The sequence below is a fragment of the Sciurus vulgaris genome (genome assembly GCF_902686455.1).
Source record: "Sciurus vulgaris genome assembly, chromosome: 3".
NCBI lineage: Eukaryota > Metazoa > Chordata > Mammalia > Rodentia > Sciuridae > Sciurus > Sciurus vulgaris.
In genome coordinates this window covers 80,498,750-80,525,616 of record NC_136463.1, presented here as the reverse complement: position 1 = coordinate 80,525,616, position 26,867 = coordinate 80,498,750, and the positions used below count along the sequence as shown (strand labels likewise).

The 26,867-nt window shown below is 45.7% G+C and overlaps 1 protein-coding gene across 2 annotated transcripts in view; it reads right to left on the bottom strand.

Annotated features, from left to right (window-relative positions):
- TFCP2L1 (transcription factor CP2 like 1) overlaps positions 1-25,206 on the bottom strand; it is a 59,343-nt gene extending 34,137 nt beyond the window's left edge. For both annotated transcript variants that reach the window (XR_013762606.1, XM_079132184.1), the window contains exons 1-2: positions 25,043-25,206; positions 20,626-20,777 (exon numbers count right to left, since the gene is read on the bottom strand). Coding sequence is in view for 1 of the 2 variants with exons in the window: in XM_079132184.1 (XP_078988310.1) it covers positions 20,626-20,777; positions 25,043-25,104 (214 nt within the window). In the remaining variant the exon portion in view is untranslated. The remainder of the gene's footprint in view (positions 1-20,625; positions 20,778-25,042) is intronic.
- Positions 25,207-26,867: the final 1,661 nt, after the last annotated feature.

Here is a 26,867-nt window from a genome sequence, read left to right as displayed (position 1 = left end):
ACGGCACCATGACCAGTTTATTTTAATTAATGAACTCACTTTTCAACTTAAATTTATATTTTGAAGTTTACATCATGTCTTCACATAGAAAACCATAATTGTGTACCATAAAGTCAAATATCATGTGGCTAAGCAGCTGCCAGTCAGTGTTCTTGTGAGTTCCCTGTTGGGACCTGGTTCAGCAGCCGGCTTGGAGCCTGGCTCACAGCCTGGCTCACTTCCAGCCCTCCAGGTAAGAGTGTAGCCTTGGACAAGCTGCCCTTCAGAGCCCTGGTTTCTGCCCGTCCAAAATACAGCCCACGTTAGTCCTAAATGCGCAGGATGGGAGTCAGTAAATGGTGCGGCCAGAGGAAACTGGTGCTCCGGAGGTCTTCAGAGGGTCTTAGCGTGGGCAGGAGGGGGACAGGAAACCAGCAGGGCAAGTGGCACCGGAGGTACCAGACACCAGAGGCAACAGGAAAAAGGTTTCAAGGCAATTCCCTCCAAAGACCTGGCCCCACCCTTACTTTCCAAACTGTTAAAAGTCTTTTTAAAGGCCAGTGGGGAAGGAGTCCCAGGTCACTTTGTGATGTAAACTAGCCCTGCAGGTGGCTGTCAGCCCCACCCAGGGAGTCAAGGTGACCTGGGAGTGGCAGGATCCCGGGCAGAGCAGTCACAGTCTCCGCCCACACCCCACCTCCCCACACAGAGCTGGTGACCCCTTCTTGCTTCAGTCTGGGGACTCAAGACGGGACAAGTGGGGGGCGCCTCAGCTGGATTTAGGCTCAGCCTGAGGCCACACCCCATCACCACCCATGGAAGAAGGCTTGGAACCTGACCAAAGGGGCAGGTGCCACAGAACTTCCCCCACCCTAACTTTGGGCGGTGCCCACACTGGGGTCCTTGCCCTTCCTCGCTGCCCGCTCAGAGTGGCAGGTTTGAGGTCCAGGTGGGGAGCCGAAATAAAACACACTGGTCCTGCACATGCTCTGTCTGGCCCCAGGCAAGCACTCAACAAATCTTGTTTTCTCCCTCATCCCTTAAGCAATCCACAATAGTCAATGACTTCCAGCCCAGATGTCAGCCAAGTTTTCCTGTTAAGGGACAGGTTGTGACTTGTTTTTGGCTTTGGGAGCCTTGGATCTCTGTCCCAACTATTCTGCCATTGCAACAGGGAAGCAGTTGTGGACCACAGAGGATGGGGGTAGCTGTGTCCCAACAAAACTATCTCTGGGCATGAAGGTGTGAATTTACATATACTCTTCACCCTTCCTATCGACTTCTTCCTTCGTGTTGTGTGTGTGTGTGTGTGTGTGTGAGAGAGAGAGAGAGACAGAGACAGACAGACAGACAGAGACACTGGGGATAGAAACCAGGGGCACTTCACCACTGAGCCACACCCCCATCCGTTTTCTCATTTCTGATTTTGACACCTCCTCTCACTAAATTGCCCAGGCCAGCTTTGAACTGAAGACCCTCCTGCCTCAACCTCCCCTGTTGCTGGGATTACTGGCTGGCCTTTGCCACCACACCCAGCTTTCCAGCTCCTTTGAGTGCTTTGTCATCTGCCTCATCTCCCCTGCTGGTCCTTCTTCATAGTGATGGAGTCCTGGCCCCTCAACTAGTCTGAAGACTGAGGACAGTCCCCCACCCCCAAGTTTCCCAGAACAGGTCCCCTTCCTGCATCCCCTTGTCCTTGTTCAGAAACATCAGGTGACAGGTTTTTAATTAACGGTGGCTGAATCTCAAGAGAAATCTTTTAAAGCAAACAGAGCTGGGGCTAGTCAGCCAAACCCAGAAGAGCATGAAATCTCGCTCACCCTCACTAATGACGAAAGAAGAGTCAAGTGAAAAAAAGACCCTGATCACTTGTCAGGTTGGAAAAAAAATACACACACAAATAAAACAGACTCACTAACATCTCACAAGGGCAAAGACATGGGGAAATGGACCCTGGCCTTGCACGAGCCCGAGCGGGGAGATTATGAGGTCATGAGTCCGCACCCACTGGGCGTTTCAACACTATTCATCAATGTTAACAATGCACACCGCCTAGGAGTCAGGACTCTAGTCTGTAGAAACTGCCGCCCACGTGCTTAAACTTTTTGTGTCAGAATTTGCACAAGGCCATTCGATGCACCAGAACTGTGACAGCTAAACGCTGGAAATAAACTAAAAGGTTCCCAATTGTGTTGATATGCAACTGTGGAATACTACACAGCCGTTCACTACAGAGAACCAGGCACAATACCTTCATCTGGTGTTACGAGTTGGCACTGTGTGCCTGTCCTAAGATGGAGCCCCAGGGAGGGCAATGCCATTACTTGCCATCCCGGCTCAAGGGGCATAGCCTGAATCTAAGCACCAGGAAATGGCAGGTAAACCCAAATGGAATCAGTCCACAGTCACCTGGCCTGCTCTTGGGAAATTTCAGTCATGTAGAAGGCAGAAAAGCTCAGACGGGTCCCAGCATAGCAGCTGAAGAGAGGGACAACCCGATACAACACCTCATCAGACTGATCTTGAATGCAGGCCAACAACTGCTATAAAGGACACTATAAGTAACTGGGGGTGTAGCTCCATGGTAATTTAATTTTAATAGGGTTGAATGATGGGTAATGATATTGTACCAATGTTAAATTTCCTGAACTTCATAATGGAATTGTGGTTATATAAAAAAAATCCTGATCTTAGGAACTATATGCAAAGTAGTTTTTAGGATAAAGGATTATGTTGTCTATTCTCAAATGATTTGGGAATGAAAAAAAACATATAACAGAGATATGTGTATTGATATATCTGCAGCTATTCCTACCTACACACAGATGTGTACAGATAAACATGTATATATATATATATATATATATAAAATACATCTCTATCAGATGCATATGTATAGATAGGCGTAGTTTTATTTAAATCTACACGTATTTGTATTATATACATGTGAGTGTGTGCATATGTATTATATATGTAATTAAAGTAACTGTAACAAACTATTAGAAATGGGTCAGTCTGGGGAAGGATATACATAAGTTCACCATAATAACCTTTCTATTCCTCCATAGTTTGAAAATGAATTTGAAGTGAAAATTAAAAAGAAATTCAAATTAAGTTACAAAAAAAGATTAGGCAGACCTATCTCTGTTATAAACATGAGAAGCCATCCACCACACACATACACACATGGGAAAACAAATTGCTGAAAAACCCACAGCATGGTTGCTCTTTTGCTAGACACATGGTAGTGTGCTCGCCGAGCAGGCGTAAGGTCCTGGATTCAATCCCCCACACTGCAAAACTGAATAAATGTACAAAATAAATAAGTAAGTTAACTGACACACTCCCATATTTGTGAGTCTAACATGCATCTAACAGCAAGTACAGAGGGACCCTTCCCTTTTCAATTATATACAATTAAACATTGGCTTTAAATCTAAAAAAATGGAATATATTACCTGTGAATTTGAAAAATACACAAGGCAGAGAAAAGAGACAAACGCCTCCAACTGTTTCAAGCCCATAAAGATGCTCACAACAGCAGTGACTGGTAATTTATTGTTCCCGGGTCAGACGGGTACTGGAGACCAACCAGATAGGTGGGCATTTGGGGAAGGCAGTCCAAGTCATAGGACACCAAACATATGCAATCCATGCCAGACAGATGGACCTGCCCAGGGTCTCACTGGGAGACCATCCTAAGGAATCCACAGCACAATATGACTATGCCCATTTAGGGATGAGAAAACAAAGGCCCAGAGAGGGTACTGATGCACCCAAGGTCACATTGCAACTTTGAGCAAAGACTCAGTGGCCTGCAGACTGGCCCAGGATAAGAGGGGAGGAGAAGGGCACTGGGGTCAGGTAAGACTCATGGGCTTGAGCCCAGGACCCTGAAAGACCAAGACATGTTCTTCCATCTTTCTGCATCTCTCTCTACATCTGCAAAATGTTCTTTACAGAACAGATATGAGGATTAAATGAGATAATGCAATTTCAGCCTGGAATGTGACAGTACTCAGCCAGTGTCAGTCACCATTACCACCTCCAAACAACAAGGCCAGGAATGCACTCTCCTTACAGGGCCCCGCCCAGGTGCAAGTCACTGTGCTGTGCTGCACAAATAAAATTCTCCTCCAGACTCACAAAACCCCACTTGGAGTGACCTCGCTGCCCAAGGTCACAAAGCCAGAAGGCGGCCAAGCTGAGATGCACCCCCAGGCAGGGACTCCTCGGCCACTGGCCACCAACTACCTTCCAGAGTCAGTTGCAACCACAGTGCTGCCTGCACCAGCCACCCAGCCACCCTCCCCTTGAGGTGAGCCCACCAGGTGCCCCAGCAGAGCAGCGGGGACAAGCCAGAGTGGCTCTGCCCAGAGGGCAGAACCCTGAACAGGCCTCCTGCCCAGATCACGGTGTTCCCAAGAGCAGGAGGCAATTGCCAGGGCAGCCAAGATTTACAGGTTGTTTACTCTCCAACAGTTGCTGCTTTGGGTAATTAATGCCACATAAAACATAATAGAGGCCATCATTACCCAGAGAAAGGAGGGCAGGATGCCAACAGCCCTGTAAGAATGGCAGACAGAAAGAACAATACTGCATCCATTGTGCCTGGCATGTGGGCATGTGGCGTTTGTGTTGTCACTTGGATATGCGCGACACTCTGAAGGTGCCCGTGCAAGTGACACAGAACAGCCGACGCTCCAGGAGACAGCCGACGGCAGGGAATGGGCTTTGCCCTCATCAGAGCCTGATCCTGCTGAGCATCCCGTGTGACCTTGCACAAGGCACTCAAGCTTCTCTCTGCTGCCTATGAGCGTCATGGGCTAGGTATGGTCTGGCACACAATGGAGCCAGTAAATACTCGCCAGATAGCAAGAATGTGTGTAGATGTGCCCCCAGAAAAAGGAGGAAGGGAAGAAGGGAGGAGGCAGGAAGATAAAAAAATAAAGAGAAAAAGGAAGGAAGACCTCAAACGATCTAACTCCGTCTGGCGCTGTGGCTCACACACCTGTAACCCAGTTCCTCAGGAAGCCGAGACAGGAGGATCATCAATTTAAGGCCAGCCTGGGCAGCTTAGTAAGACTTTGTTCCAAACTAAAAAATAAAAAGGGCTGGGGATGCAGCTTAGTGGTAGAGCAGAGCATCCCTGGTTTTGATCCCCAGTACTGGAGGAAAAAAATTTCATTTAAACAAAATACAAAAGGCATAGAAATATATGAAACATGCTTAATGCCATTTATAACCAATACTATGAATTAAGTAAATATAAGTTAAAATAAGGCACTATTATCTTTTTTAATACAGTAGAATGTATTTTGACATATTCTACATACATGGAGTACAACTGCCCTTTCTTCTGGTTGTACAAGATGTGGAATTACACTGGTCGTGTATTCATATACGCGCATAGGAAAGTAATGGCCGATTCATTCTACTACCTTTCCTACTCCTATTCCCACTGCTTCCTGCCCTTCATTCCCCTTTGCCTAATCCAAAGGGAACTACAATTTTCTGTGTATATTAACAAGACTTATCCACTGGGTAATACAGAGTCCAGGTAAAGGTGTGGGGACATCTGCATAGCAGGTGGGGTGCAAGGAGGGACCATCTCTGTGGAGGGTGATCTGATGTCTGTGGAAATATTAAATGCAAGTATCACTACCATTTGTGTATGTGTTTTTAAGTGGAAAAAGCAGATCCGAGCCTTCACTTGAGTACGCATGAAAATATATACAAGCAATGAATAACACCAGCAGCCTCTGAGGAGGGGAAGAGGGTGCCCGGGCGGAGGTGGGAGGGAGACACACCATAAACCCTTTTGTGCCACTTAACTTTTGAACCAAGTAAATACATTAACTTGCCATGAAATAACTAACCTGTAAGTTAGTAGGGCAAAGGACAGTAAAGGTTAGAAAACCAAATCTCTATAAGATAAGGTCGGAACTGTGACTGACAGGCACCTCTCCTCCCAGCCCAGCAGACACCGCAGGCTGGGGACCCTCTGGGGAGGACCACGTGCTAGGCCGAGGGCAGACCCCAGCCTTCCTCTGGCTGGGAGCTCAGAGGTGGGGACCCGCCTGCCAGGCAGTTTCTACCTGCTCATATTGTCCTGCCTGCCCTGGGTGGCTCCACTTCCTGCTTTGGCCCTTGGTAACAGAAGAATCTTTATAGGACAGGCACTGTGGAGACATATGGGGCCTGTCAGCTCTGCTCCAAGGCACTGAAGCTGGCCCAGAAGTACTAGCACTTAGGGGCTCCCAGAGAACTACTCCCCCAGTCCAGCCTTGGGCTGCAGAGCAGAAAAAGGGGCAGGCAGGAGCAACCTCACTCACTTTGGTCCAGTCCTGTGCCCCATAGGGTCCATGTGAGTACGTGGCCAAGTTAGGCCCACAATTCTCTCCCTGGGACAGGGATACATGAGCAAAAGTCCCTCTGAGTGACTGAGGGCACATGTTCTCAGGGTCCTTTGGTGTCTGTCTGTCCCGTGGCCACAGAAGCAAGGAAGCTGGTAGCAGAGAGAACACATGGTACATCCCCAAAGGGGCACAGGGAAGACAAGCCTTCGGGTGTATGAACCTCAGTTCCAGTTGGCATCTGGGGCCCAGTTACCACCCTGCTACAGGATCTCCCACTTTGCAAGGTGCCAACAGGTGGCTAACAGTAGCCACAAGAAGATGCCTTCAGTACCCCAGTCCTAAGCCATCAAAGAGCTGGTCAACAGGTCTGGTGTACTAACGCACTCCGGTAGTCTAAGCTACTCGGGAGACTGAGGCAGGAAGATCACAAGTTCAAGGCAACCAAGACCATCTCAAAAATAAGTCAATCCCCAAAAACCAAAGGCTTAATGTTTTCTCTGATAAGTGGATGCTGATACATAAGGGGAGGAGGTGGGAGGAGAACGGAGGAATGTTGGATTGTGTGGAGGGAAATGAGGGGTGGGAGGGGTGAGGGAAGGAAAGATGATGGAAGGAGACAAACATCATTACCCTACCTACATGTGTGATTACACAATCGGTGTGACTCTAATTCGTGTACAATCAGAGAAATGAAAGTTGTACCCCCTTTGTGTACAATGAATCAAAAAATAATAAAATAAAATACAAAATGGCTGGGAATGTAGCACAGTATTATAGGGCCCCTGAGTTCAATCCCTAGACCAGGAAATCTATGAGAGAGAGAGAGACAGAGAGAGAGACAGAGGTGGGGGGGACAGCAAGAAATAACAAGAGCTGGATATGGAGAAATTGGAACCCTTCTCTATTGCTGGTGCAAATGTAAAAATCACACAATGGCCTTGGAAAATAGGTTGACAGGCCATCAAAAGGTTAGACACAGTTACCAGATGACCCAGCAATTCTACTCCTCCCTACAGACCCAATGGAAATGAAAACGTAGTCTCACACAAACACCTTGCACGCAAAGGTTCCAGTAGCATTCTTCATAATATCCCCAAATGGGGAACAACCCAACTGTCCATCAACTAAAGAATGATTTTTAAAAATGTGGTACATCCATACAAGAGGATATTTTTCAGCAGTGAAAAGGAATGCTATTCTGATAGGTGCCCAACATGGATGACCCTAAAACATGCCCAGTGAAAGAAGCCAGTCGCCAAACACCACAATTTGCATGACAAGAAACGCCCAGAATAGGCAAACTGGTGAAGATTAAAAGTAGATTAGTTACTGCTTAGGGCTGAGGAGAGGGAAGGAGAGAGTGGAAATTGACTGCTAAGGAGTGTCCTTTCTTTTATGAAGGACAAAAATGTTCTAAAATTAGTCGCAGATGATTTAGTACATTCAGTTTGAATATACTAAAAAACACTGAATGGTATTCTTTAAACAGGTTGGAGTGTATGGTATGTGAATTATGTGCCGATAAAGCTGTTTAAAAAAAAAAATGCTTCAAAAAGAGAGAGACTATATGAAGTACCACTCTATGTTCTGGAGCAAATCACAATCGCTCTGGACCTCAGTTCATCTACCCATAAAATGGAAGAGGGGTAGAAGGCCAGACCAATGCCTCTCTAATTTCAACATGTCTGTGACCACCTTGTAACTGGCAGGTTCTGATTCAGTGATCCTGCAGCAGGCCCAAGATTCTGCATTTCTAACAAGCTCTCAGGCAATGTTGATCCATGGACATTCTAAGTAGCAAGGTAATAAAGATGCTATCAAAGGCTCCTCCTGGCCCTCATACTTCAGGAATCAACTCCTGTCTGAATTCCTAGAGCATGTGTGGTCTCCCCTTCCTATTCAGGACTGGCAATGTCCTCAAATCACCCAGATGGGAATTTCCAGACATGTCACAGGCTTAAGAACAACAGGAAAGTCAAGAACTCCCCAATTACACCCAAGGACAGATCTCCTGGCTGGACACAGAGGAGACACTCAGCCTGCAAAGCAGAGTCATGATGAGACAGTTTCCACACCTTTGCACAGTCCAGTCTTCTCTGCCCAAAGAAAGAAAGAGAGGAACAACAGCCTCCCCCACCCTCAGTGCAGTGGTTAACAACTCTAGGCTACCTAAGAACCAATCGCTGGCAGTTATTTGGGAAGCTGAGGCAGGAGGATCGCAAGTTTGAGGACGGCCTCAAAAACTTAGCAAGAACATGACTTGAAACAAAAAAAGAAAAGGTCAGGAATGTGGCTGAGTGGGAGGATGCCCCTGGGTTCAAATCCCAGTACCAAAAAATTAAAAATAAATAACAATCACTGGGTACTTCATGAAAAGACAGATACTTGTCCCTCTGCAGTTCAAATATAGGAAGAAACATACACACTCCAGGTTCACCCAAACGCCACCTTCAAGCCAGTCTGGAGAGAGAAAAGAACTGCACTTCCAGAGATCATCGAGAATCTCCAACACACACTGCAAAGCCTAGTCCACCCTCCAGGCCTCAGTTTCCCCATAAATTAGAGACAGTTGGATGAGATGGCTCTTAAGGGTGCAAAGACTTGGTGAAAGGCAAAGTGATAGCAGGTGGGCTGTCCAGCTCCAGGCTCCACAAGGAAGACTCTTCCATGGGAACCTGTCAAAGGGACACAGAGTCCTGACAAAATAAGGTCTGAACATCATTTCCTAAGTACCACAAAGAAGCATTTGCTCTCTCTGTGGCCTCCACAGCTTCCTCAGCTGTCCAGCCCAGGGCCTGGGGTGAGAGCCCTGGAATCCCACCAGGGCCTGCGGGCCACTAGCAGGTCGTATGACCCAGAGACATTGCAACTTTCTCCTGGGCTTGCTTCCTTCTCTTATGAAATGCAAGGATTGGGACCATCATGGTAGCTACTCATGTTTGAAACAAAGCACAAACCACCTTCCTCATTCAGAGCAGACTTCGGCACACATTCTTCCAAGTACTCACTCGAGGCATAGTGCAGAGGCGCCCATTCCACAAAGACCAAGGGAGGTCTTCCTACCCTTGAACTTCTTCCCACTCTTTTCACCTCCAAACACCCATGAAATACAGCTAAAGTTGGCATCAGATGGACGGTAACGTTCACTAAGACGCTTTGATGTACCTGACTCTTAAATATGATGTGTCAGATAAATCATAACCTTATTTGTACAGTGATCAGAGCAAAGCTTATTGAACTGCCACACCCTCCCCAGTCTCACTCATGGCACATCGTGATTGCCAGCGCTTGCTTGGTTTAGGGCTAGAAGCCTCACAGGGTTCCAGGCAGGCAAGCAGCAGAAGTCACTTGGGACGACGAGAAACTGGACGCCCGTGAGCATTCGGGTCTACCCTTTCAGACAGGCCATCACTAAGCCACGAAATATAATCTTAGAGGGTTCGCTCATCTGCTTTCTGTCAAGGTGGTCTATGGTCTCCCCCACTGAATAAATGGCACCGTTTGGTGGATCTTTATTAAGTGCTGCCAATCACAGTGAGTAATGCCAGAGGATCGGGTCCACTGTGGTGCTGGAGGTCTTCCGTTCTGCTCCCTGACTTTATCACACACTCCAACTTGGGCAGGAAATGTTTTGGCTAGCTCTTTTTCCTTCAAAATGTTTACAAAACATTAGGTTTTAATGCAATTCCTAAGAAGACATCATTCCATGTCAGACACGGTGGCTCACACCTGTAATCCCAGCAATGCCAGAGGCCAAGGCAAGAGCATCAAAAGTTAAAGGGCAGCTTGGGCCACCTAGCAAGATTGTGTCTCAAAAAAAAAAAAAAAAAATTAAAAATGGGATCAGGCGTCAGTACTGGGGGAAAAAAAAATAATTTCAAGTTGAGCATCCCTAAATCCAAAACCCAAAACTGCTCTGAAATCTGAAGCTTTTTGAGTGTCAGTATGATGCCACAAATGGAAAATTCCACACCCAACCTAACGGATCCGGTCACAGATAAAACACAGGCACCCTAAACATACTGCTAAAATTACTTTCAGGCTACATGTATAAGCACATGAAATATAGATGAAATCTCATGCTTGCCAGTGGTCACACCAGCAGTACCAGTTATCAGGATCACTTGAGCCCAGGAGTTTGAGGCCATCCTGGGCAATGTAACAAAACCATGTCTCAAAAAGGAAAACACAAGAAACAAACAACAACAAAACAAAAACAACTCATGGTTAGACTTTGGTCCCGTCATCCTCAAGGTATTTTATACATATATACACAAATAATCCCAAATTTGAAAAGAAAAAAATCAGAAACATCTCTATTCCCAAGCTTTTCAGACAAGGGATACTCAATTGAGATTTTAATTAACTGCTTCATTATTATTTTATTTATTTATTTTTTTAAGTTGTCGATGGACCTTTATTTTATTTATATGTGGGGCTGAGAATCGAACCCAGTGCCTCACACATGCTAGGCAAGTGCTCTACCACTGAGCCACAACATTTAAAACATAATCAAAGTTTGACATGACCAAGTGGATATAATCCCAGCTGCTCAGGAGGCTGAGACACAAAGATCCCACAAGTCCGAGGTCAGCCTTGGCAATTTAGTGAGAAAATATATATATATATATATATATATATATATGGGGTTGGGCTCAGTGGTAGAACATCCCTTGGTTCACTCTCCAGTACCAGGGGTGTCGGGTGGTGACAGGGTCTTCCTGTGTTATCCGAGCTGGCCCCAAGCCCCTGGGTTCAAGCAATCCTCCTGCTTCAGCCTCCTAAGTAGCTGAGTGCTCTTCTTATAACTGCAGAGTGTTCTACAATATGGAGGTTCCATCACCATTAAGTAATTGTGGCAAAATGTGATGGCTATATGAAAAGTATCGGGATTGGAGTCTTCATTCCTTATACTCCAAAATAATGCCAAAGTGTAGAAGCTTCAGAAATGACATTTAAAAAAAAAAAAAGTGGATATAACTGAAATATTAGGCCTTTCCTAAATGGGATATGAAACAAAAATAACGAAGATGAATGCCAATAAACCTGACTATATAAAAATTTATTTAAAATTTGTATTATGATAAAGAGTAAGAAAATTAATTTTTAAAATGAATGAAAAAGCCAGGCATGGTGGCACATGCTTGTAATCCTAGCACCTCTGGAGGCTGAGGCAGGATGATCGAAAGTTCAAAGCCAGCCTCAGCAACTTAGTGAGGTGCCAAGCAATTTGGTGAGACCCTGTCTCTAAATAAAATATTTTTAAAAGGCTGAGGATGTGGCTCAGTGGTTAAGGGCCCGTGGGTTGAATCTCAGGCACCAAAAAAAAAGAAGAAGAAGAAAGAAAGAAAATGAAAACGTGGGAAAATATTTCCAATGTGTATTATAAAATCCAAAATATGCAAAGAGCTCTTAGAAATAAATAAGAAAATAATAAAAATTATGGATAAGTCACATGAAAGGCAAAGAGAATAATAAAAATCTGGAAAAAAAATTCAACATCATTGAGGAAATGAAAATTAAAACTAGAGTAACTTATATTTTCCCTAAAAAATTACCAAAGGCTAAAGACTTGGCAAAGGTAAAGACAGAGACATTCTCCATTCATCAGGACTGGGGAAGTAGCTCACTGGAGAGTGTTTGCCTAGCAGGTGCAAGACCCTGGATTCAATCTCCAGCAGTGCAAAATACATAGCTCAATAATAAGTTTCTTCCTTTTTTTTTTTTTTTTTTTTTTTTTTGGTACCAGGGACTGAACTCAGGGGTACTTGACCACTGAGCCACATCCACAGTCCTTTTGTATTTTATTTAGAGACAGGGTCTCATTGAGTTGCTTAGCACCTCACTTTTGCTGAGGCTGGCTTTGAACTCCAGATCTTCCTGCCTCAGACTCCTGAGCCTCTGGGATTACAGGCAAGCACCATCATGCTGGGCAATAAGTTCCTTTCTTAAGTCAGACAAAGAAGTTATGTATGCCAGGCACTGGTCTAGGACTGGCAATAAACAAAGACTGAGTTTTCTGCCTTCAACAAGTTTTGTATTCCAGGTATGACAGAGATGTCAGAGAGACAGGGAGGAGGGAAGTAAACACATATTCACATAGTTACTGTTCACAAAAGTACAAACCATGACGACTTCATTGGAGGACAACGTGGCAGGATCCATGCAGAGGCTATGCTAGCGATTTGATTTTTAGATACTTATCCTATAGTTATTCTCATTCCAGGTTAAGCACAAAGGCATACACCCAGAAGCTCACTGGAATGCCAGTTATAGCTATTAAAAAAAAAAAGGAAACAATACTACTGCCCCTCAAGAAGGCAAGATCAGGCCGTTTCCACACAATACTCAGAATGTAACCTGTAAGGATTGCTTCCCCCCACGCCCTGCAACTATTTATTTATTTATTTATTTAGTAATGCTCAAAAACTCACAATCAAACCCAGGGCCTCATGCATGCTAAGCAAGTGCCCTACCACTGAGTACACTTCCCTGGTTTTTACTTAATGTACCACATGGAAGGAATTGAGGATTTTTGTTTGGTGAAGAAAGAAAGCATATTATGTATTTCTATTTTTCTTAAAAAGGAAGAGGAACACACATCCCTTTAAGTATATAAGTATGTGTGTTCATAATTATAAATACATTGATTAATGTATGACTAAGAAAAAGTTAGGTTTTCCAGAGTCCATACTTCTGTATTATTTGGCTGGTCTATGTTATAAGACTGTACTATTTTCATAATCATGAAAAAAATAAGGGAGGGTGGATTTTTTTATTTATTTATTTATTTTTTTTTTTCTTAGTAATGGACTTCAGGGTCATTTGGTTGATCCAGTTTATATTCCCAAACTTCAGGCTAAAAATTAATCTGGAAGGAAAACTTCAGCTATGAAGAAAAGATAACAAACAAAGTGACTAATCCTTTGCCTCATTCCTTAAATTCAAAGTCACTGATATAATTGGGAAGAGGGGAAAATCTCACTGGATTCTTGCCTTGCCAGACGTTCCTTTTCCCTGAACCCTCAGGGCAACTGCCCAGAGTGAAAATGTCCTGGTTTCACACAGGAGGAAACCCAGGATCGTAGAGATGAAGTGATTTCCCTGGAGGAGAAGCAGGTACACACAGAACTGTGTCTCCCACGGGGTTCTAGGAGCAGACAGCCCTCACCCGCTGGAGCTCTTATCTCCCGGGCTGGGGACTCTGGTCAGAGCAGCACAGGTGTGTGTGGCAGGGGACTCGCCTGCCAGGAGTAGCAGCCAGGATAGGAGGCTGCGTTCCTGCTTTCAGAAGACCCTGCACCATCCACCACGGCTCAACCACTCCCAGGCCTGCCTCATGATGGGATGTGACAGAGGGAATCTGCTTTCACCTCTGTCCAACTGTCATCTGAAAGATGGGAATAATATATTTTGGGAGAACAACTTCAAAAGAGAATATCGAGGCGGGGGGTGTACCTCAGTGGTAGAGCACTTGCCTCATGTTTGTAAAGTCCTGGGTTCCATCCCCAGCACCAGGTACTAGACAAGGAATTAAAGGCAAAGAGAGGTTCAGTGACCTCAGGGGGCTTCCCAGTGACTTGGCCTCAATAAGGCAGCTGCAGCTTTCAGTCATCTGGTCTACCTTTCCACATCATTCCTACTCTTCAAGTTCCAAAACCTAGTCATCCCGAAGAACTTAGGATTCCTGGGACACAGTACATTGAGAAGCAATCCCTTTGCAAATGGCTTCTCTCTTCTGAAGAACCTCTCTTCTCACGAACCACCCTTCTTAACAACCTACCCTTCTTAACAACAGGACATTTTATTTTGTGAATGAATGAAAGTCTGAGTCGTGTGAAAATTCGTTATTGTATTTAAGGCTCAGGGTTGTTTTGGTGGAAAATACCAAAGCTTTCTCCACAACACTCCATTCTTGCAAAGTTGTTTCTTATCTCCCAACCAGGATTGCCTGGGGTTCTCTCCCCACCGGCCCACCTCCTCCCCTCCCTCTGGCTCCCTCTGGCTCCAGCCTTCAATAAAGATCTGTCCAAAATGACCTTCGGCCAGTGACAAAGAAGTTATCTGAGAGTTTGCAAGGCTTTATTCAACAGCTGTCCATCTCTTATCGAAGAAAACTTTTTTCAGAGAAAGAGGACATACTTTGTTTTTCAAACCATTTTCGCAACATCCAAAACGAGGCACTGGGCGTGGAACCTGAAAGCCCCATGTATGTCCTGTAGTTGCAGGACTCGCGTTTGACACTGCTATTAGAATGGGTTTCCAGTGATATAGTAAATGACTTGCTGATTTACAGAAAGGGCATCCCTTCCATGTTTCAGAGAACTTTAAACACATGTCAGGTACTGTGGCACAAGCCTATAATACCAGCAACTCGGAAGGCTGAGGCAGGAAGACTGTAAATTCAAGGCCAGTCTCAGGAATTTTAGCAAGACCTTCACCAATTTAGTGAGACCCTGTCTCAAAGTGAAAAAAATTAAAAAGACTGAGGATGTAGCTCAGTGGTACAGCATCCCTGGTTTCAGTCCCCAGCTAAAAGAACAAAAACAAAAACACATCTTTTTTTTTTTTTTTTTTTTTTGTAGTGCTGGGGATTGAACCCAGGGCCTTGTGCAAGCAAGGCAAGCACTCTACCAACTGAGCTATCTCCCCAGCACCAAAAACACATCTTTGCAAGGAAGAGGGCATGGGATGGACTCAGATAATGTAATAAATATCAGAGACAACACAATAAACATTCATAACTGAGTAGCAGACTTTTTTTTTGGGGTACTGGAGATTGAACCCATTGGCACTTAACCACTGAGCTACATCTTCAGTCCTTTTTATTTTTTCACTTTGAGACAGGTCTTGCTAAGTTGTTTAGGGCCTCACCAAGTTGTTGTGGCTGCATCAACTTGCAATCCTCTTCCCTCAGCCTCCACTGTCTCTGGGATTACAGAAGGGCACTGCCGTGCCCAGAGAAAACTTCTCAATTAAACAAAAAGGTCTGGAATGATTAGCAAAATCACTTTAAAATTTTTTCTTATAGCCAGGTGCAGTGGCAACACGCCTATAATCCCAGCAGCTTGGAAGGCTGAGGCAGGAGGATCACGAGTTCATAAGCCAGTCTCAGCAAAAGCAAGGTGCTGAAAAGAAATTTTTTTGAGACGGGGTGCTGTTACCATGTTGTCCTAACTAGTCTTGAACTCCAGGGCTCAAGTGATACTCTTGCCTTGACTTCCCAAGTAACTGGGACCACAGATTGAACCCAGGGGTGCTTAACCACTGAGTCACCTCACCAGCCCTTTTTTATATTTTATTTAGAAAGAGGCTCTTGCTGAGTTGCTGAGGCTGGTTTTGAACTCTTGGATCCTCCTGCCTCAGCCTCCTGGGCCACGGGAATTACAGTGCCACCTCACCCGGCTCAAATTTAATTTTTAAAATTGAGTCAAAATTATTTGTCATCTAACATAAAGGACAGACTGCTTAAATAAGTTATGCTGAAAAACATATCTAGTAAAGTAGTATAGATAATAGGGAAAGAACAGATAAAAAAATGAAAGTAAAATCAATCATTCCTATTTTTAATTTTTGGGATAATTATAGAGCAGCTACTAAAAAGGCACCAAGATTAATCTGGGGATGCAATGTGAAAAAGACAAGACAGGAATCAGCCCTCGTGTCCAGTCCATATGAGAAACAGACACTAAAATAATTACTTTGTATGTTTTCTTCAAGCAGTTATGACAATATTCTGTCCTAAATAACAAGAAGAAATAGTGAAATACACGTTTTAAATGACGTTTAACATACTTTATCATTACTTAACATACTTTATTATTCCACTAACACTATTACTAATGGAAAATGTTATTGTAAGAATGATATTTAGCAGGCACAGTAATGTACACCATAATCCCAGCTTCTTGGGTGGCTTAAGCAGGAAGATGGCAAGTTGCAGGCCAGCTGCAGCAATTTAGTTAGATTGTCTCAAAATTTAAAAAAATTAAAAGGACTGGGAATGTAGCTCAGTGATGGCACATCCCTGGGTTCAATCCCCAGTACCCCCCAAAAAAACTTTTTAAAAGAATAGTACATAATAAGGGCTGGGGTTGTGGCTCAGTGGTAGAGCACCTGCCTAGCACGTGTGAAGCACTGGGTTGGATTCTCAGCACTGTAAATAAATAAGTAAATAAATAAAATAAAGGTCCATCAACAAATTAAAGAAACTTTTAAAAATAGTGTATAATGAAAGCAGAAAACAAATGTAAAAAGCATATGATCTTATCAGTGTTTTTAAAAAGTATAGAAGAGAGTCTCAATGTTTATAAAATTATAAAAATAAATGATAGTGAATGGTTAAGAAAAATGATGAAAGGAATTTCTATTCGCAAATAGTAAAATATATTTCCAAGATATAATAATTAATTCAATGAGAAATAGAGGGGAAAAATCAATGAATATTAGTGTTTGGGACAAATAATTACACAAGAGTCCATTTCTGACCATTTGGTTTTAAAAATGTTTCAAAAGTGGCATTTTAAACCAATGAGAAAGGAACATATTCATAGGCAGTAACTAGTAGGTGAACTATCTAGGAAAACAAGCAAACATATACTCCATCATGTCATGTATTCCAAATTCAGTGTTAAAATAGGAACCACTAAATAAAATTTAGCAAACTACTAAGATGCCTGGAAGACAGGCATTTCTAAGAATAAAATAAAAACCATTTTGAAAGAATGAAAGATTTGACTATCGACATTTAAAGTAAATTGTTATAGAAAAAAATCATTGGTCTGGGACTGCAAACCACTTGCTGAGCATACACAAGGCCCTGGAATTGATGTCTTACACACACACACACACACACACACACACACACACACATAAAATCAAGTTATATATCCCATTTCATATAGTTGCCACACAATATAGTTAAATGGAGAGCAACCAACAGGGAAAAATATTGCAACATGTGACGGCTAAAAGGTTGATGTTCTTCATAAATGGTATTCTCTTCAAATCAATAAGAGAAAAATATGCAAGGGACATGAATATAGTTAATACAGAAAAAATGTCAATAAACATTTGAAAATAGTCACAGGAATGCAAATTTAAGATCAAAGTCCATGGTTTACTAATCGGATGAAGAATGACAAAAGAAAAAAAGAAAAATGGCAATAGGGAAACAGTGATTCTACCTGGTTGGCTGCCCTGTGCATTGGTTTCTTCTGCTGAGAAGGTAATTTTGGTAGTATGTATCAAAAACCCTACTGTCTGCTGCACACCTGTAATCCCATCGATTTGGGAGGCTGAGGCAGGAGGATCGCAGTTTGAAGTCAGCCTGGGCAATTCAGTGAGACCCTTCCCAAATTTTGAAAAATAAGAAAAGGGGTCTGGGGATATAGCTCAGTGGTACACTGCCTCCGGGTTCAATCTCCAGTACCAGAAGGGCAGGAGGTTTAACATTCAAGTACTTTGATCCAGTAATCCTATTTCTTAAGAATATATAGCTAAAAATTAAAGAATCAACACTTCACATAAAAATCTACATACAAGAATGTCCATCATGGTTTAATTTCCAACAACTGGAAACTAAGCGTTCACAGTACAAAACGAGCCAAAGTAACAACCGTATGGTGAAATGATATACAGCCAGGATGACATAAATGGCCACGGCATTTTTTCAGTGTTTCTTCTTGCAGCACTGGGTGCAGAATCCAGGGCCTCACACACGCTAGGCGAGTGTCTACCACTGAGTTACACCCTCAGCCCTTTTTAAAATTTTTATTTTGGGAGAGGGTCTCAAGCGCTGGCTTGACCTCTCCATCCTCCTGCCTAAGACTCCCAAGCTGCTGGGATCACAGCCAGCCTCGACGCATTTTTAATGACATGAGAAAAGTTCACAAAGTAGTAAATGAAAAAGAAGAAAAGAGGGAAGGAAGGAAAGAAAAGAGAGAAAACCAGGACAAATTTTTGTGGCATGATCCGATTCTTATGGAAATGCAATTTTGCAGAAATAAGGTCAGCAGTTATTCTCTAGCAAAAATTAGAAAAGATCTTAATTATGTTTTTCTTTTAGTTTTCTTCTTTTTACATTTCCAAGTCACTCACATTTTCTATAATGAACATGTATTACATTAATAATTGGGAAAATGTTAATTCTAGAAATATCTAGGGCCAGGGATGTGACTTGGTGGTAGAGCGCCTGCCTAACTAACATCACGGCCTTGGGTGGCATCCCCAGTATGGCAGTAAATAAATAGAAAAAAAAATCTGAAGTAAAAACACTGGATTAACACAGGATGATGTAACCATGGAGGCTAACTTTTTTTTTTCCTTCTCTCTTAACTCACCTACATCATATAAGAGAATAAATGCTTTTAAAGTCTTTCTAAAAGACCTAGCAAGCTCACCGGTATGGCGGCTCACACCTGTCATCCCAGCAACTCCAGAGGCTGAGGCAGAAGTATCTCAAGTTCTAACTCAGCCTCAGCCACTTAGTGAGGCCCTGAGCAACTTAGTGAGACCCTATCTCAAAATCAAAAAATGGAAAGGGCCGAGGATTGGGGGCTGGGGGGAAGCCCTAGCATGCTGACTTTAAAATTTTGTCTTAAGCTTACTGATTAAAAGGACAGGGGATACAGCCAAAGGTCTTGCAGTTTTGAGGGAGGGGACAGACAGAATGTCCTGGGGTCCTACAGCAAGATCTCAGACCACTCCTCCACACCATGGACATGGCCAAGAGCAGGAAAATCATCAGCTCAAAGGGCTCCTCCATTCTAAGATATGCAAGAACTCGGACATCTACAGAGGAAGGAACCTGCTCAAAGATACAGAAGTTAGTAGCAAATGACTTTCCATCAAAGAGAAAGGAGAACGGCAGAAGCCACTGCACACACAGGCTCAGACACAGAGCCACTCTGCCACTGGACTTCGCCACTCACCGGCAGCGGCCCAGGGCGTTCGCAGATGGAGCACAGGTCAGCCCCACGGCTGTCTGAGCCCAGCGTCAGCAAGACCAGCTAAAGGTCACAGGGAAGCCCTCCTTCCATGGAGCCCTGTCTGTAGACAGGTAGACACACAGCCACCTGCTCATTCTGGGCTAATTTCTTGGTTCAGAAGCCGGCAAGTTCTGCAGCCAGAAGAGCATGAAGCTCATGCTGGACTTCTACCCTCACCCATCCCGAAACCCAGGAGGCAAAGTTCCACCGAGGGGAGGCAGCACACAGAGGACAAACTGCTGCCCACCGCTGCCCCTGCAATTCAGCGTAGCCCAACCCAAACCAGGGTCCTCCGTCCTTTCAGCTTCCAATTTAAAGTAGAGAGCAATCACGCTACTAGACACCCAGGATTTATAAGGTGACTGAGGAAGAAAGTGTGCTAAACGCATTCACATCATCAGGTCAGAAACCACAGAAATGCCATCCACCAGGACGCTCCCCGGGTGTTCTGGTAAAGGGACAACTGACTGAACAACCACTATCATGCCACTTACCTTCAATCTTGCAAGCTTCACACAAAAATTATACTTCATTTTACACATGAAAACACTGAGCCTCAGAGAAAAAGAAAAGGCAGTTCAAAGTCACAGAGCTATGAAGAGTTAAGAGTTGGAATTCAAACTCCAAAGCTCATTACTCCTAAAGACATGATGAGCAATCTGGTCCCCACTGCCACAGAGGGCTTCTTCCTGTCAAGCGGAACACAGACTAGCCCTGTGGTGCCAGAGACAGGTCAGCCCTCCTACCGCTCCACCAGGTGCAGCTCCAGGGACAGCAGCCCTAGTAAACCAAAAGTACTCAATTCACACAGAGGACATCAACCGTGGTCACAATAAATAGTATTAGTAGTCGCAGTCACTGTACGTCTGCTCCATGAAGGTGCCATATGAGGAACGTTACGGGTTCCCACACCTGCCTCCATTCCAACAACACGGTTGATGTTTACTTCCTTGAGACATGTTTCACGATGTTGTACAGGCTGCTCTCAAGCTCCTGGGCTCAAGTGATTCTCCTGCCTCAGCCTCCCAAGTAGCTGGGACTACATGTGTGTGCCACTATGCCCGGCTTTTGACGTTTCCACATTTCAGATGAAGACTCAGAGGTTCATAGAGAGAGGTCTCAGAGCTCAGAAATGGAATCTGAACCTGTGTCCAACACCAAAGCCTTCATTCATGAGCCCCACCTCACCCACTGTGACAACTAATAAAACCCAACTAGGTCTTCAGACCAATTCCCCATTGTTCTAGGGGATGCCCCCACCCACAGGTTCCACCCTGGCCTAGGGCTCCAGTCACTACCTTGGTTGAGGTAGGTCAGGGTCTCTTCATGGAGCTTCACAGCTGGGGACGTGGCGGCACACAACACGTACTGCAGGGGTGGCAGCCGGGCCCCATTCTCAGGGGACAGCTGGGGCTCCTCCTGCTTGAAGATGGGTAGAGCGAGCACATCACTGCAACACACAGGAAGCGGTGGTCAGGAGCAGGGCCCTCGGGAGCCCCTTCCCACAGACAAAGCAAGGTTGGAGAGACAGACACAGGCCCTGGGGACTAAAGGCCACTCAACAAAGCTCACTGCAGCAAGCTGGCTTCAATTCTGATCCCTCCTGTCACAAACCCTCTAGATGCTTTAAACGGGAGTAAACTAGGCTGGGGCAGCGGGTAGTGCGTGTCAGTGATAGAGTACTATGATAGATACTGATAGTGGTAGTGATAGATACTGATGTGATAGAGGACTAGCATGGGCAAGGCCTTGGGTTTGAATCCCGACCAAAAAAAAAAAAAGAAAGAAAAAGCAAACCAGTCCTGCATGATTCTGTGTTACTCAATGGTTCTCAAAATATTTATTGAATCAAGTTGTGGAGGAGGTAAAAATGCAGTTTCTATTATCTACAAAAACCCTTTAAGTGACAGAGACCAGTAGCAATGAAATAATCTTTAGAAGCCATTTGGTTTTCATCCACAGGAGACTGCTCATAATGTGTTTTTAGAATAGTAATCTGAACAACTTTTAGTTTTGAATCAACTCTTCTCTTTATCTGCCACTTCTCAGACCAACAGGGCCCAGACCCAGGGCTCAGCAAAGTACGCAAATGAAAAATCTGTTAGCCTCACTCACCCAGGATCAGACACCCCTCCATTTCTTCTGAAAAGGGGACATTGGCCCTTAGCCTGTTTAAGGCGCATACTGATCTCTCAGAAATGCCAGAAGAGAAGAACCTTGGTTTTGACTGAGTTTCCTTATCCAAGTGAAAAATCTTGAGGTGCTCAAAGACTTTATTACCTAGAAACAAAACTCCCCAGGACATTAAAAAAAAACAGTCTCCCATCAGCCTGTAACTGAGGAACTTGTGTCTAGGTTTCTTTCTTTCTTTTCTTTTTTGTTTTTGGTTTGTTTTGGTATTTTTGGTTGTCTTGTGTTTGGGGACGGGGTCTTGCTGTGTTGCCCAGGTTAGCCCCAAACAATCCTACGATCTCTGACTCCCACCAAAGTAGCTGGGACTCCAGGTGTGCACCCTCCAAGGAGCCCGAGAGAGTCTTGAGAACATGAATGACCCGCAAGCAGGAGAAACTTGCTTAAGACCTCTGAAGTATACACAGTACAGAAACAGGTGCCAAAAAAGCGTCATGCCCTATCTTGGTAACCCTCCTCCCTTCGTGGATCCTGGGTCATGAATCAAATTAGCTGACCCCACTTCACTGCATAAACACAAACTCCCTGGTACAACCTGTTCCTCATACAGTATCATAAACGAGTGTCTCTTAAACACAAGCCCAGCACACACCCCAACAGCGTCCAACCAATTCTAAGAAAGAAAAGCATGGCTTTGGGCACACCTGGAAAATCTTTCCTTCAAGGGCTTCCCTGCCACCATCTGCTGCCCAAAAAGGAAAGCACAGGGCTGACCTGACTTCCCCCACCACACACCTTCCTTTTTCCAGCCCAGGAGGTTCTCTAGGAACATGGAAGAAGTAAGCAAGCTTGCTCACCTGGAGATTGCATAATTTCATGTTTGCCCAGACCATGTTAATAATCCATGCACTGCTGCCTTTAAATTTGGAGGAAAAAAGGGGACGGGGAGGGTGCTAAGAACCATCATTCAACAGTAACTTGTTTCAAACCTGGCATCCTTATTTGCCAAGGAATAAAAGTCACCAGAACATCAAACAGGAAGGGAGAAGAAGGAGTAAAGGCCACTACTGGCAAGGTCATGCAGAAGTTCTGCAGAGTGAGAAAACAACCGGAAAAAAAAAAAAAAAAAAAAAAAAAAAAAAACACACACACACAAAGAAAAAGGACAAGACCCCACCTCTAGAGTAGGGAGACCAGGGACATATGTACTAACCCCACCTTGGCCTTCACTGAGGTCAGCCTCTATGAAGGCCAAACCCCCAGCAAGAAATAAAATTCTATTTATTTATGTATGTATTTATTTAGCAGTACTGGGGACTGAACCCAAGACTGCTCTGCCACTGAGCTACATCCTCAGCTACCTTTTTATTTTTTTTTTTGAGACAGAGACTGGCCTTGAACTTGCTACTCTCCTGCCTCAGGCTCCCCAGTAACTGGGATTATGGGCATGCACCACCACATCCGGCAAGAAGTGAAATTTTGAAGCCAGGTGTGGTGGCATATACCTGTAATCACAATGACGCCCAGTGACTTAGAGACTGAAGCAAGAGGATCTGCAGTCCAAGGCCAGCTTCAGCAACTTAGCAAGGTCCTCAATAACTTAGTGAGACACTATCTCAGAATAAAAAAATAGAATAAAAAGGGCAGGGGATGTGACTCAGTGGTAAAACACCCTGGGTTAAATCCCTAGTACCTCCCCCAGGCAAAAAAAAAGTAGAATTTTGATAAGATGGGACTGGTGGTGTAGTTAAATGTTAGAGTGCCGGATCAGCATGTGATCCCCCAGCACCAAGGGAAGGGGGGTATGGACCTTCTTCATCCACAGTTTCCCAAAATAACCCCCCAAAACAGTATGGCTTTCTCCCCCCACCCCCAAACAGTGCTGGGAACCCGATCCAGGGCCTTTCACCTGCCAGGGAAGCACTGTACAACAAAGCCACATCCCAAGCCCTCCAGGATGGCTGTATAGCACCTTTCACCCCAATTTTTGCCCTCTTCCCTTCATGCAATAACCAGAATCCACAAACTTCCATCTCAGCAGCAGATGTCAGAAAACCGCACTCTCATGAACAGGAGAATTACTACCTAATGGGATGAGATTTCAGGGATCTAGGAAGTTTTAAGTACACATTATCTTTAACTCAAGGTCACCTTCAAACTCATTTTTAAGATATGACAAGGTACTTAATGGCCATGAACCAAAATTTAGACAAAACTACCACTAAAACTGCAATGTGCAATATAGTAAAAACATATTCTGTCCTAGCATTTTTCATAAGAGAACAGACACTTAATCTCCTGCCGGGAATTAACATCCTCCCAAGTGGGTTCCACCGTTCCCCAGAGCAGCTTCCCTCTGGAGACACGGCCATGGTCTGTAGGCAGGCTTGCCGTTCTTAAGACCCTAGTTTTGTTGTTGTTTTGTTTTTTTTTTTTTTTTTTTTTTTTCTTTTTTAATCACTGAATAAAAACAGCAGAGACGCCAGTTAAATCCAATTGTTCCTCTGCTTTCTGGCAGGAGAATGTCTTCAGGGAGGACTACTAGACAAATACCTATCAGAAGCCGGAATTACAAATAACCTGTAGTGTCAAAACTGAGTGGGAACTTCATGGGGCCAAAACAAGCACGAAGTGTGGGTAGCTCGTTAGGTGCCTGAGCCGCCTTCCGCCTCGCAATTCACTTTTCCTGAGCCCACATCAAATACCCTTTGGGTTAAATTAGGCACATTTAATAAACTGTGACTAGGATGGAAATAAAGACAGGTTAAAGCTGGTTCCGGCGAGTTCAGAAAGTGAACGACTGCCCATTAGTACCCAGCCAGCTGCACAACATGGAAAAAACAATCTTCCAGGAACTGAAGCAAAAGGGGGTCCTACTTCCTAAAAGGGGGTTGTAGAGTACTTTGCAAAGCAGGCAGGACTTACTTTTCCCTTTGAAGAGCACTAGTCAAATCCCTGCAGAAGAAGAAAGATTTCCATCAAGGGCAATAAACGCTCGGGGCCTCAGGCAAAGACCCCCCCCCGGGGGGAGGAGGCAGCCAGCCCCTCTGGAACCCGCCCGCCGGACGGTCCACCACGGGCCAGCGGGGCCCGACGAAGGGCACTGAGGAAAGCGCAAAGCTCAGAGAGGGATCCAAGAGGAGAGGGGCAAAGAGCAGGGGTTAACTTCCCGGAGCAGGCTCCGGACAGACAGAAGTTTCCTCTGCTACTCCGACACGAGCGGGAAGAGGAGAGATGCGCGAGGTGGGACAGAGCTGGGGAGGCTGAGGCCCGCAGGTGCACCCGGTACCCGCCGGGGGCCGTCGTGGAGGGGCCCTCGCCGGGATCCGGCTCCGTGCGCCCGCCTCGCCGGCCGACCCCCAAATCCACGCGTCGGGTCCCCCCGGGTCCGTCAGTTGTCCCTTGGGGACACTGGGCGGGGTTCTCCCTTCCTCCCCAAAGGACCGACAGGGGGATGCCAGGACTCGGCAAGGGCGCTCCGTCTCCCTCCCTGGACGTCCCACCGCGCCTGGCGCAGCCCTCAACAGTGCCCCAGAGCTGTGGCCGTCGGGTGGGGACGGCACGCAGGCGACGCGCGGCCCTTACCGCAGGTAGCTGCCGGAGTTGTGCTGGTTGTAGTGCTCCGGCTGCGTGTGCCAGAACAGCATGGCTGGAGCTCCGAGCGCGCCGAGGGAGGCGCGGCAGCCAACGGAGACGCGGGCGGCACCGACCTCTCCCAGCCACCTGAAAGCCGCGGTCGGAACCCGAGGTGGCCCGTGGCCCGGATCATTTATGGGCGGCCCGGGGGCGGGGCCGCGACCGGACCGTCCCCCAGCAAACGCGGCCTGGAGGGCGGCTCCCCAGTTGCCGGCGCGCCTCACCCGGGAGCGAGCGCCCCTCCAGGGAGCGGCGCGCCAGGGTTGAGACCGGCCCTCTCCTCGGCCCCCAAGGGTGGGGCTCAGGTGGCCTTAGCTGCAGCCCACTCGCGCACGCACCTCTGGCGCTCTGCTTCCGACTTTGCACTCTGGGTGGAACCCCAGGGCTGCTTGGTGATTGGAAGAAGCTCGGATGTCAGAGTCCCAGGCCCAGACACTCTAGGTCCCCTTATTGGGCTCTTGTTTTTTCATCTCAATACACAGTCTGAAATCATCACCTTTTAAAATGTTACTGGTGTATTGGTTGTCTTTCCTCCCTACAGTGTAAACTCCAAGAGGGCAGGGCCTGAGTTCTATCACTCCCCGAGTTGTACCTAGAACAGAGTGCTTGGGACAAAGTTAAGTGCTCAATAAACATTTGTTGTCAAGATTTGAAAAGAACGCGTCGAGGGGCTCATTGGAGAAGTCTTCCTGGAGGAGGCAGCAGTGGACTCTCTGATGGATGTGGCGGGACGCACCTGGAGAGAAGTAGCTCCAGGCAGAGGCAGCCGTCTGAGACAGGGCCTCAGGCAGACCTGCTCCGCATGGGTGGGCCTGTGAGACCACTGGGAGAACTTAGGAGGCAGGAGGTAAGAGAGGTAGGTGGAATAGTGGGGGAGGGGCACAAGAAGCTGGGGTGTTTTTTTTTTTTTTTTCCCCTTATTCTTCTTTCTTTTTTATCTCCCCTCCTCTTCCCTTCATTTCCCTCCCCTTGAGTTTTCATTCCATCGAAGAGTGGCCTTTATGATTTGCCTTTTGGAAAGATGAGTCCAGGGACAGTGGATCATCGGGTCAGTTAGGAGGGAGTGGAGTTCTGCGGAGCCAGGACTCACAGCTAAGTGATGTCTTGTGCCTGGCATAGAGGAGGGAGACATTCTGCCTCTGGGTATCAATTGAATGAAGTTCCTTAGAGTCCCCAACCTAGCACTCCCAGCTCCCCCATCCCCAGCATGGATATGGGTAAAAACTTTCCCTCTGTCCCTGTCCCTACCCTCCCTCCAGCCCCAGCTCACCACTTCCTGGAGCATCTCTCAAGGACTCGGTTGGAGACCATTGCTCTTTGGCCACAGGTAGTGCTGTCAGCAGCTAGCCCCCAGCCATTGCCCCTCCAGGGACCATGCTGCTGTTTAGAGAGGCCTCCCCCCCCAAGGTCACACCCCTCTGGGTGGTCCACATTCCAATGACTATCACACCCATCTCCACCCAGTTGGGGACAATGCTGATGAGTTATTTTGGTCCCAGGACTCCCTGTGGAGACCATTGAAGCCACCCCTGACACCTGCTCTCTGCCGAGGTCTGCCCTCAGTGCGCACCTGCTTCTTCCCCATCTCTTGCCTGACTAAACCTCCTAACCACTAGGTTCTCCACCAGAGTCCAGGACAAGAACGACATTTAAATGGAAGGTACTCTGCAGTAATGTCGACTGAGAATGACCTTTACTAGATTGATTCCTTCATTCTGAGAGTCCAGTGGGAAAGCAACATTACTGTGCAGAGTGATGGGGAAGTAGAGATAGT